This window comes from Gossypium hirsutum, chromosome D05 (assembly GCF_007990345.1).
Source record: "Gossypium hirsutum isolate 1008001.06 chromosome D05, Gossypium_hirsutum_v2.1, whole genome shotgun sequence".
In the NCBI taxonomy this organism is placed as follows: Eukaryota; Viridiplantae; Streptophyta; class Magnoliopsida; order Malvales; family Malvaceae; genus Gossypium; species Gossypium hirsutum.
The window spans coordinates 66,151,919-66,164,697 of NC_053441.1; the positions used below are offsets into that span (position 1 = coordinate 66,151,919).

At 30.8% G+C, this 12,779-nt stretch overlaps 1 protein-coding gene across 1 annotated transcript; it reads left to right on the forward strand.

Moving 5' to 3' along the window:
- Nucleotides 1-9,346: 9,346 nt before the first annotated feature.
- LOC107902155 (putative F-box protein At3g25460) lies at nt 9,347-10,537 on the forward strand. The gene has a single exon (XM_016828379.1). The coding sequence runs from the start codon at nt 9,347-9,349 to the stop codon at nt 10,535-10,537; it is 1,191 nt and encodes a 396-aa protein (XP_016683868.1).
- The last annotated feature ends 2,242 nt before the right edge of the window (nt 10,538-12,779 follow it).

A 12,779-nucleotide genomic window follows, 5' to 3' on the forward strand; every position in this document is an offset into this window, starting at 1 on the left:
AAAATGGGAGGGTTCAGGTAAAAATATAGGCCCAAAATATGGGTTTTTGTTGAATAAAGCTATGTCTTAATCCAATGTGTCTAGATTTTCCATTATATACTTGGCTATATGTCTTTGCTAAAATAGTCTCACTATCACAACAGATAGAAATAGGTGAGATTGGTTTAGGCCACAGAGGTACATCATAAAGTAAATTTCTCTTTTAAGGAGGATTATTTCTCTTTAAAGGATGCTATCAAAGAAGCCTTCCAAAATGGTAAATTGAAGGAGTTTGTAGCATAGGGCGTTTCAACATCGGGACATGGTTCGCAAGGCTCAGACAAAGGCAAGCAGCATGTTAGGGGTACTGTGCATCTTATTATAGGTACAGATGATGAATGGGCGACTTCTAATTCAAAGAGGAAAGCTTATCTTAGAAATGTGATTTATGTTAGTACAATTAATAAGCCATATCAGCAGGAGAAGTGATGGGTTGAGTTCAGCATAGAAGATGAGGATGCTATTTGTGATGAAGAGGAAAATGATCCTATGGTAGCCACAACAACAGTGGAAGGTTTTCAGGTTAAGAGGATATTGGTAGACAGTGGGAGTGCTGTTGAGGTATTAACTTGGGAAGTTTATCGTAAGATGAGGTTGAAGGAGCAAGCTTTGAAGAAAGAAAGCTCGTTGTATGGTTTCGCAAATCAACTGATAGATGTAAAAGGATGTATCACCCTACTTGTCACCTTGGGAGATGGAGAGCACACTACTATAGAGTATGCTTATTCTTTGTTGTAGATCACCTTATGGCTTACAATGCTATCTTTGGTCACCCTATCATGCGAATGGCCAAGATGATGATTGGTACTTTCTATATGATGATTGTGTTGGGCCAATCATGATTTCATTTATTTGTATGATATGAAGAGCAAGGAGATGAAGGAATCCAAGATGAAATTGCAATATGCAACAAAGTTCATACCCCTTAGAAGCAACCTTGTTAGTTGGAGAACTGAAATGGATTGATTTATCTGCAAAAATAAGCAAATTTTTCCCTCTAGATCCTATTGTGGGTTACTTTAACTTAGGCAATTTGGTTGTTAAGTATTCACGCATTTTAGCCCAATTTGTAGTGAAAATCTGGTAAATGCTAACATGATTAAAATAAAATACATAACAGTTGAATTTAAAAAAAACATATTTCGGAACCAGATATACAACATTTGAGAAGTCCAATTTGAGTATTTAACCCAAAAGAAATACAAATGTCAGTTACATTAATAAGAACTCAAGCATTTTTTTAAACTGGATCCGTGGTTGAACCGGTCAAATAATTGGTTCACCGATCTGATCAATCCAATCAGTCCGATTAAAAATTATTAAAAATTAAAAAATCTCGATCCAACCATCGGTTCAACCGATTTTTAGTCAATTCATACTGGGTCCCGATCTAACTGGTTTAAAGTAACTTTTCAAACTGATTCTCGATTCAATCAATCCATCCATCCAGTCAGTCCAATCGTTGAAACAAACTCAAATTTAGAAATGTCACTTTTGAAGTTGAAATAAACTCAAATTTAAAAATGTCACTTTTGAAGGGGAAACTATGAACATCTAGGAGTAAAAAAAAGTTGTGTCAAACCCAATGAAGAAATAGAAGTTCCATCAATGGGTCAAATTCTTTTTTGTTGGGTGGTCAAAGGGGGTGAAAGAGAAGACCCAAAATGAGAACCACAACGACCCAACTCATCTCTACACTAGATTCTTAGGGTGGGTTTGGATGGGCGATTGGGTGCGGTGCGTTTAGCTTACTTTTTGTCTCGCACTATAGTATCGCTAGAGTATCTAATCTCACCGTCACCGCTGTTTTACACTAACCGCAGGTAAACGCACCGCCCATCTAAACTCACCCTTAGTTTTTATATTATTAATCAAACTACTTGAGATAATTGATTTTATATAAATTAGTCTTAATATTACATGCATTCAACATGATTTTACTTGTTTATTTTTTAAAAAATGAATTAAATCAATTATCTTTTTATCTTAAAAAAATAATATATTTTTTTTGTTTTGGTATAAATATTAATTTTATATTATTAAAATATTAATAAATATGTAACTCAAAATTGAATAATTTAAATCATCATGAAAGTGTAATTTATATGGATATAAAATGTAATTTTAGCCTTAATAAAATATTTTTCTAATATTTAAAATATAAGAATAAAATATTGTTCTAATATCAATTTAGTAACATCATGAACACCAATAAAGGGTATTTTTATTGGTTCAATTTTTTCTCCGAACTCATAGTTTTATATATGCTCCTTTTTTATGCCACATAACTAATTTCATTTTGATACTAAAATTTAAAATATATAAAAATTTTGATGACGTGACACTTAGAGATTTTATCACATCATTAATTGAAAATTAAAAAATTATATACATTTTTAATTGATGATGTGATACAATCTCAGATTGTCATAATCAATGTTTAATAATTGAACCGGTGGTTGCACAGGTTGAACCAACATTTTTCGATTCAACAACTTTGATTGGTTTGAATGTTGGACCAAAAATAATTAAAAAAATATTTTTTATTAAACTGGTTGAAGTTGTTTAACTATTGATTTTTGTCCTTGTTTTCAATTTTTACCAATTTAAAACAGTTTTCAAGTTAATTGGTTCAACCTCTTTGTTTGGATTATTATATCAATCAGTTCTTGGCCTGTTTGATCCATTCCTGTTTTAGTAACACTATTCACATCATCAAGTCTTCACAGAATCCAAGTTCAGGGACCAAAATGAATCTATTTACCAAATTTAAAAATCAAAGTAAACTAAAAAGTATATTTACTAAAGTGGACCTAATTTACTGAAGTATTGTGGAAATACAATTGATTTTCGAAAATCTAATGCATAAAATATTGTTTATATGGATTTATCACAACTATATAAAATATTATAAAAAAATAATCACATGAAAAATGTAATGACCCAAAATTCACGGGTATCGAAAAAGTATATTATCGGGCCTCCGTCTTGATGAAATGGGTTCGTAAATAATTATTAGAAATATTTATGAGTCTATTAGTGAGCTTAATTAAGTTTTAATTAGGTGAATTTAGCTTAATTAAGAGTAATTGTGAAAAAGGATTAAATTGAATAAAGGGTAAAAGTTTAATTATAGATTAAAAGAAAATATAAAGGACCAAAATGAAAATTATGCCATTTTTCCTAATTGAGGCGGCAAATGAATTCAAAAATCTAAGATTTTTCTTAGATTTCATACATTAATTAAGTTATTTAATTGATATTATATTATTATATTATGAAGTAAATTAAAATAAACACAAATGTATGGTAATAAAAATATACATGTGTAATAATTATATTTTTGCAATTGTAATATATTTATTTAATTACTTTTTATTTAAGTAAATAGTTTTTTATTATATTAAAATATTAAATTAATAAAAAATAAATAAAATAAGAATAATTAGATGGTGATGATAATAGACAAGTGTAAAATATACGTGCGTACAAATGTAATATAAATATTTGTTATTAAATAGATATTTATTACAAAAATTATTATTATAACTATCATTAAAATAATAAAGTAAATAAACATAAAAGAATAAAGAAACTAAAAGAATAAAAGAAAGAAATGAAGGAGAAAAGAAACAGAGAAGCATTCGAATAGGGAGAAAGAAAAGAAAAAGGGGGAAATTTAGGTTTTAAAACTTGGAGTTTAAATAGGTAAGTCAATTAAGTCCTTTTTTTCCTTAATTTTAATGTTTTAGAAGCTTGAGAATAAAGTTTTGTTGAAATTAAGTTGAAGTTTTGAAAGCTCTTAGGTTTTTGAACATGGTTCATGTTGAACAAAATAAGGAATTAGGGGTTTAATTGAATGAATTTCAAGTTAGAATTGATTAAAGGATTACAATTGTAAACTAGGTTATAAGTTTTACATAGTAGGGATTCAATTGAAAGAAGTTTAAAATTAGGGTTTTGATATGAACATTGAAGAGTTAAGTTGAATATGGCAAGATATTAAGTAGAAGTGAAGTGTGAATTGAGTTAGAAAGTAAATGAGTTAATTAGGATTAAATTAGAATTAGGGTATAAATTGAAAAGAAATTTAATTAATTATTGTAAATTAGTGCTGTATTAATTATTTTCGTAGCTAACAAAGAACTCGATGCATCGGCACACAATGGAAAGGAGAAGGCTATCGAGAATTAAGACGAGAAATTCATGGTTTGTATTACTATAATTCAAACTACTATTTATTAAATGTTATATTTAAATTTATTTGTATGGTAAGTAAAATTTTAAGGTAGGTATCAATATTGAAATGAATGAAATTGAGATTGTAATAGCCCGATTTTAGGCTTAGTCGGAACAGTGGTTTCGGGACCACAAATCCGACGAAAAAAAAATGTAATGGCTTGAATTTTCAGAGGTGTTGGAACGGTGATTCGAGATCACTAAATTCGACAAATGGGTAGAAAATATTATTAATTTAGTAAGTATAAGTTAAATATGAAGTTAGGAAAATTTTTGAAATAGTGAATAGTGCACTAGAAATAAATATTAAAATAATTAGAATCGAAATGAGGTATCAAGACCTCGGGGATTTTAAACTGAGCCATAAATATTTTTATAAATATTTATGGAGTGTTAAAAAGTTAGTATTAAAGTTTCGTTAAGAAATTTTAAAGTTCCGATAATTAATTGAACAAAAAGGACTAAATTGTAACAAATGCAAAATTTTGGGAAATGATTAAATAGCTTAAATGATAAAAGGAAGAGGGCTTAAAAAGAAAATAGACCCAAGGTCTATTTGGTCTGGACGGCAGAGGCATGAAATCAGCAAGAAAGTAAGGAGAATTAAGGGCAAAATTGGAAAATTGCAAAATTTGCTTAATAAAGTTAGGACCCAAGTGGAATTATCTAGATTTCTCTTCATTTTTCTGAATTCTCATCAGCTAAAACACCATGGAAGGGCTTCTTCAAGCTGGTTCTTCATATTTTTATTACAAGTAAGTTCAATTCTTGACTATTTCTTGAAATTTTTGTATTTTTATGACTTTTACAACTAGGCCCACTTGTTAAATCCATTAGTTTTTGATTTTATGAAAGAAGTTGAAAGTTGATATGAATATGTGCTGGAAGTATATGATGATTTAGCATGAAATTAGAGCTTTAAATTGTTCATATGTTGATTTTATTGAAAGAATTGAATAGAAAGTGAATGTTTGGGACCTAATAGTAAAAGAGTTTGAAGATAGAGTTATATGTGGAAATTCTGAATTTCAATAGTTGTGTAACAACTTATAATGTCTATTAAAGTACTAATTGAGAAAATTAGATTAATTGAGGGGTTAATTGAGAAAGGACCGAATTGTATAAACTGTGAAATTTGGGGCAAAATGGAAATCAACATTTTGCACTAAAGCAGTTTTGGACAGCAGCAGTAGTGTAACTTTGAAAAATCACCAAAAATTGTAGAGATTGAATTAGAGGATGAATAAAATATGAAATTAAAGCTTATTGAGTCTAGTTTCTTATAAAAGAAATTATGTGAGCAATGGAATTGTAAATCATGAGATATAATAGATTTTGTGAGACAAGGTCAGAATGAATTCGGGTTCCCCTGTTCTGACTTTGGAAAATCATTAAAAATTGTACAGAAATTATTATGAGTTATAGTTTATATAGTTAGAATCCTTAATGAGTCTATTTTTAGAAGAAACAAGCTAAAACATCATCCGAATTCTGTACAATGAGATAATTAATTTTTAGTGAAGAGTGGTCGGAACTGTCAGACAGCGAAACAGGGGAAACTTTAAAGAATAAACTGTACTATTTGGCTGAACAAAAAATTATGAAAATTTTATGGTATGAAGATATGTGAGTCTAGTTTCAGGGAAAATTAACGAATCTTAATTTGGAGCTTTGTAGCTCCGGATAAAAATAATTTAGTGACTCTGACTCGGATAAACAGCTTTGAATATACATGTTAGTGAGTGTTGAAATTATGGTTAATGTTGTTTAAGTGTGTTATACACATTAAGGATGTGGAATGGAGAGGAGGAGGAGGAAAATTGGGAAATATATGAATGATTCGTGTATAAATGGTCATATGTTTGATTATAACTCATAAACGATGAAATATGAATGATGCTTATTTTTGTGCATTATTGGTCATGGTTTAAGCTCATGTGTGAAAATAAAGTTTCATAGTATGTGTGTATGGTATATTCAGTATATGATTTGGCATGAAATAATACCATGAATGGTTTATGAATTAACACATGTTGGTAAGCCTAATATATGAATAAATGATCAAATTGAGCGGAACGCCGGATTTGAGTACTTCTGATCAAGTGACAAAGTGATAAGTGGTAGCTTTAGCTACACTTATCTGATCAAGTGACAAGTGGAAAGTGATAAGTAATAGCTTCGGCTATACTTATCTGATCAAGTGACAAAGTGATAAGTGGTAGCTTTAGCTACACTTATCTGATCAAGTGACAAGTGGAAAGTGATAAGTAATAGCTTCGGCTATACTTATCTGATCAAGTGACAAAGTGATAAGTGATAGCTTCGGCTACACTTATCTGATCAAGTGACAAGTGAAAAGTGATAAGTGATAGCTTCGGCTATACTTATCTGATCAAGAGACAAAGTGATAAGTGATAGCTTTAGCTACTCTTATCTGATCAAGAGACAAAGTGATAAGTGGCTACACTTATCTGATCAAGAAACAAAGTGATAGGTGGCTACACTTATCTGATCAGGGACAAGTGATAAGTGATCATACGTAAGACCATAGTTATACTATGGCAAAGTGAAAGTGAAGTACTCAATTTTCCGTGACCGTTCCCTAATTTGATTAAGGATGGTAAGTGACAAATGGGCCCAAAAGAATTAAAGTAAATGGATAAGTGGTAGTGTATTTATATCAGGACGATGTTGTTATTCAAACTAAAGTGATATTTTCATTGCTAAATTGAGAATTTCATAAATGTGTTATTGAATGGTATAATCAATAAACATTGAGTTAAATGGTAAATACGTATTAGTTTTGAATTTGATGTCATTGAATTGTACGTGAATTAAATGGAAATTGCTAGTGATATGATTTAAATTATGAGCATGAGAAATTGCGAATTGAATGAAATAGAAATGAAGCATTAAATTGCATGAGTATGTATCGGGTCTCGCAGGCCCTAATTATTATGATTATAATATTTTGAGGATATATTGTGAAAAGTTATAGAAACATGTTAATTATTTTGAAAGTTTTAATTTTGATGAAATTTTATAACTCGGTTAAATACGTTTACAAGTGTATGTGTTTTGGTAATGCCTCGTACTCTATTCCGGTGTTGAATACGGGTAAGGGGTGTTACAGAGATGAAGTATGATTATGCATGAATATTTGATAGTATATTGTTGGAAAGTGGAAAATTGTATCGAATTGAATTGTACATTGAAAGTGAAATTGAAATTGAGAAAGTGATTTGAATACCCTATTAACTAATCGGGCTTAGTCGAATATAGTTGGCATGCCATAAGATTGGAAGAGTACTGGAATTTATTGGCTTTGCCAATCAGGCACTATATGTGTCGTATTAGGCACCACGTGTGTCGTTTCAGGCACTTTATGTGTTGTATACTGTTACTGATATATTGATCAGGTACTGAGTACCGTTTTAGGAGCAATGTGTCGTACTGATGTGTTTGGTTGGAATCCGTGTGTCCGCCAAGACCCAGGTTTGTTAATAGGGTGAATAATCGAAATATGATAATTGAATAAATTTGATTGATCCTACGACTGAAAGTATAAGAAAGAAATTGTTAGTCGAATTGCGAGATTTGAAAGCATGAACCTAAGGTTCATGAATTGATCAAATTCAAGTTATTAATATATGATATTGTTGATGAATTATTATATATGAAATATGAAATTGAATGTAAATTAGTTGTTATGAGTTATAAATTTTACATGTTTAATGTTTTATGATTAATATATATAATTCATTAAAGTTATATAGTTTGAATTATGGTAATACCATTGAGTACGAAATACTTAGCGTACGGTTGTTTCCGTGCGCAAGTCAGTAGAAATCAAAGGTCCCGGTTCAGCATCCAGATCAATCCCGATTTCAGAGACAATTTGGTGATGTAACCTTTCTTTGGGTAAAAGTGGCATGTACTTAGATATTATATAAATTATGTACTTAAGTCTTGTAACTTTGGTTGTAAAATGATGTCTAATATGAATTTTAAGTATTAAATGAAATAATATGGCATATTTGGTAAATGTGGCATGAAAATAAAATAGAAATAAATGAAATTATTAGTTCAATTCAAAATTATTTATGAATGATCAAGTAGATAAATTGTTAAATTAATGTTGTAGGCATAATTAGGCATGTTTGATTGTGGAGATGTATAGGTTGTTATATTGGTTGTAAATTGGTTGTGGTTTGAAATTGCAGGGAATGTTAGATAATTATAAAAGGGCTATATTGAGTTTTTTTTTTTAAAAAAAAATTCCGGAGCACTCGAACAAGTCTCGATCCACTTCTAATACGTATTCTGGGTCTCGAAGGTCCATGAAAGGAACTAAATCATTAAATTATAATATGTATGTTATTTATTTGTGAATTTAATTGTAAATTATCTGATATGTTCGGTAATGTCTCGTAACCCTATTTCGGCGACAATATGAGGTTAAGGGGTGTTACAAAAAAATTGAGTAAGCTACATAAATTATTCCTGCACCATTTTCATGGTTCTAGTTTCTCTATATAAAGAAGAATAAACTGTTTTGGAATAATTACAAAAAGGTCCTCAAAAGTAAAAAAAATGTTACGTGTCATTATTTAATTAGTTAATATGTGTCATACTATCAATCTATTAGTGGATTAGCGAAAATTTTAACAGCAATGACTAGTTTAGATAATTATCTTAATTAGAGTGACTAAATTAAAAAACAGAATTAGATAGATCAAAATAAGGCAAACTCTATTTTAAAGTGACCTTAAATGTAATTTACTTTGTTAATTTTATTCAATTAATCAACCCTAACTAAAATTAAAATATTGTTAAAAAAAATTAATCCATTTATTAAAAAATTGAAATTAATTCATCTTTAGCTCACTTTTTATAATAATCCTAACATAAATCAACCTCTTTATATAAACTAAACATATTTAAATAAGAGATTTACTCAAAACATATAACCCAATTTACTCTTCTTCTTCTTTTCATCATCTTAGGGTTTTCATCCATCTCAGCAGTAAGCTGTATTCTTGTTTTATAGCTCCATAAACTTGTATACATGGAGATGAAGAAGAGACAAGAAGATGAAGAAAGAAGCACCTTGTCGGAACTTCCCGACGACATCATGGTTGAAATCCTTGCTAAAATCCCACCAAAGTTCCTCTACAAGACATTCAGGTGTGTATATAAATCATGGTGTCGATTGATAAGTAGCAGCGAGTTCATGAACAAGACTGCCATTCATCATAACCCAGGAATATTCATCCAATCCGTCCGGTACTTCCGTAGTACTACCAACACAAGTTTCTTGCAGATGGATGGACTTAACTTCAACTTAACTAATCTCGGCTCTTCAATGGGAATTATTAGGTCCAGTTGCAATGGTCTGGTTCTAGTATACGAGCCAATATCAAAGGAAGTTAATAATCTGTGTGTTAAGAACTTGTTGACAGGCCCCACTAGTTTAACTCTTCCAAACTGCCTTTCTGGTTGTACGCACAAGCATGGATATCATGGCCGAGCACCAGGGCGCATCCTGCATACTTATTGTGGCTCAGCATTAGGGTTCGACCCACTTACAAAGGTATACAAAGTGGTGCACATTAATAATGATGGATATGGAATCGAAGTGTTCACCATTGGTTCCGATAAGACATGGAGAAAGGTTCCACTTCCATGGCCTGTTGAAAAACCACGTCGTGGAGATTTAGATAAGTTTGAAGATATGAAGTTCTTTTGGAGGGATCCTGTATCAATAAAGGGTCAAGTATTTCACTGGTTTGTTGATTCAGAAAAGTATATATTCTCCATGGATATAAGCAATGAAAAAGTGAGTAAAACCAAACTTCCATACATTGGGAAAACAATAATGAAGGAACATTATGATTTAGTAGCCATGGATGAGAAGCTTGCTTTTGTGTATAAAGGTTCCGAGTCCAAAATCGATGTATGGGTTTTGAATGATTTTGGGAGACAGGTTTGGTCAATGGAACATTCCATCGTTGCTAATTGGGAGGAAGAAAAGAAGTTGCCCCAATTTATGAAACTAGTTGCAGTTGCTACCTGGAGAAATGGTGAGGTGATAATGTTCAAGGCCATAGAGAACTTCGTTTGGGACCATCATGATTTCATTTATTTGTATGATACGAAGAGCAAGGAGATGAAGGCATTCAAAATGAAATTGCAGTACGTAACAAAGTTCATACCCCATAGAAGCAGCCTTGTTAGTTGGAGGACTGAGATGGATTGATTTATCTGCAAAAATAAGCAAGATTTTCCCTCTAGATCCTGTTTTGGGTTACTTTAACTTAGGCAATTTGGTTGTTAATTATTCTTATAAATTTGTTTATTATGATATATAGATTTTCAGTTGTTTTTATAAATAACTTTTGGAATTTAAATTTGGTGATTAGGTTTAATTTATCGTACAATTTTTATATATTTTAGCATTTGAACTTGCTAACTGATCCATTTCGATCTAAAACTTAAAATAAATAAAAGTTTTCAACCACCGGTTCGGTCCAATTCAGTTATTATACACTAAATATGACATTATGAGATTCTACCACATCACCACTTGAAAATGAAAAAAAAAATAGTTGATGATGTGGTATAATCTTATAATGTCATATTCAGTGTTTAATAACTGAACCAATGGTTGAACTGGCCAGACAACCATTTCTCGATTCAACAAATTTGATTGGTTTGAACATTAGACCAAAAATAATTAAAAAAAATCATAAAAATATAATGCAGTAATTAAAAAAGTACTTTTTGTCCTTGTTTTCGATTTTCACCAATTCAAAGCAGTTTTCGAGCTAATTGATTCAATCCCTTTGTTTGGATTATTATATCGATTAGTTCTCGACCTGTTCGATCTGTTCCTGTTCTAGTAACACTATTTACATCATCAAATTTTTATAAAATTCAAGTTTGGGGACTAAAATACATTTATTTGACAAGTTTAAGAATTAAAGTGAAAAAAAAAATTGTTGGGCTGATGGGTTTGTTTACACATATAATAATTCCCAAGGTTTATATGGTAGATCAAATGAAAGGGTAAATAGAAACCTCCACTAAAGATGCACAAAGTGAAGCAAAATGAGAGAAAAAGAACTAACAAAAATGAAGAATGAAACCAGCATAGTAATAGCTAATGCCATATTTAAGTTTCAAATAAGGCCCCCTCAATTCAGACTAGCTATTAGCAAAGGCCACCTTAAACCTACTCCAGACTAGCTATTAGGTGAGACTATTGTTAGTAACCAAATAAATGGGCTCAAACCCATACTTAATAGCACAGGCCAACACCCTAATAACACAAATATTCTCAACAAACTGAGCATTCCGGCTATTAGCCCAAAGCATAATGGGACAGGCCCAAGAGCATCACATGGAATCTTCATCCCCACTAGCGTAGATGCTTGTACACATCACCCTCCTTGCTCCTCCATGAAATAACAAGACAAGCTTCTGCCAACTCAAATCATTTAGCAGAATGAAACATGACTTAATGCCCTTGAAGATGCAGAGGGATCCAGGTACAAGCCAGAGCAACCTCAAGCAAGCATTAAAAAGATTTATAAATACCAATATCACGACATTGACCGGGTATGGCCACAAACCAGAGTTCTCACCATTTTACTATTTTCTTCAAGCTTTATTAACTTAAGCATCAGAAGGTGCCTTGGAGTATAGACTCAACTGACAGTTCATCAACCAATTTTAAGTCTTGAATACTTTGACCTCCTAATTATTCAACCTTAAAAGTATACAACGGACAGCAATACAACATTAGCCCACAAACTTAGAATTTATTAGTATTTAGCACCAACTTTCCTGTACCGAAAGGATGATTTTTGTGCTGACTTGGTTGATTCCGAAGAAAAAAAAACAAATCAGGGAAAAGGGACTTTTGCATATGGTTTTGCCCCGACCACCACGACCAAGGCCTTGAAAACGAAGCATCCTTCTAAACTTTGATACTACTCCCATTTAATTCATATATTTTAAAAGTTAAAAATTTAATTATCATATATTTTTAATTTAAATATTTTAGTCCAATCATCAACGTCGACGGTTTCCATCTATATTTGTCAACTTAACATTAGGGGAGAAGCCAAAACTTTTTTGGGGGAGGAAGGATCGAAATTATGTTATATATTTTATGAGAGCTAAAATGTAATTTTACAATCTTAATAACTTATACCTTTATAATTTTTAAATGACTAAATCAAAAGTTTATTTTTTAGGGGTAAAGTGTAATTTTATCTTTTATTAAATTAAAATATGGTAAAACTTAAAGGATCAAAAGTGAAATTTTACATTTTAGAGGAGGTCAAGACTCTTGCTAACCCCTTAGTGTCGCCCGGCTTAACATTTTATTTTTCGTTAATCATATGAGAATAGTTTAATGAACAATTTAAAATACTTAAATTGGATTCAACCATTATCAATTATTCGAATTTAAATATGAGAAATTTCTTTATTTT

Excerpts from the sequence above, each read along its gene's own strand:
- LOC107902155 (XM_016828379.1), top strand. The coding sequence starts at position 9,347 with ATGGAGATGAAGAAGAGACAAGAAGATGAAGAAAGAAGCACCTTGTCG.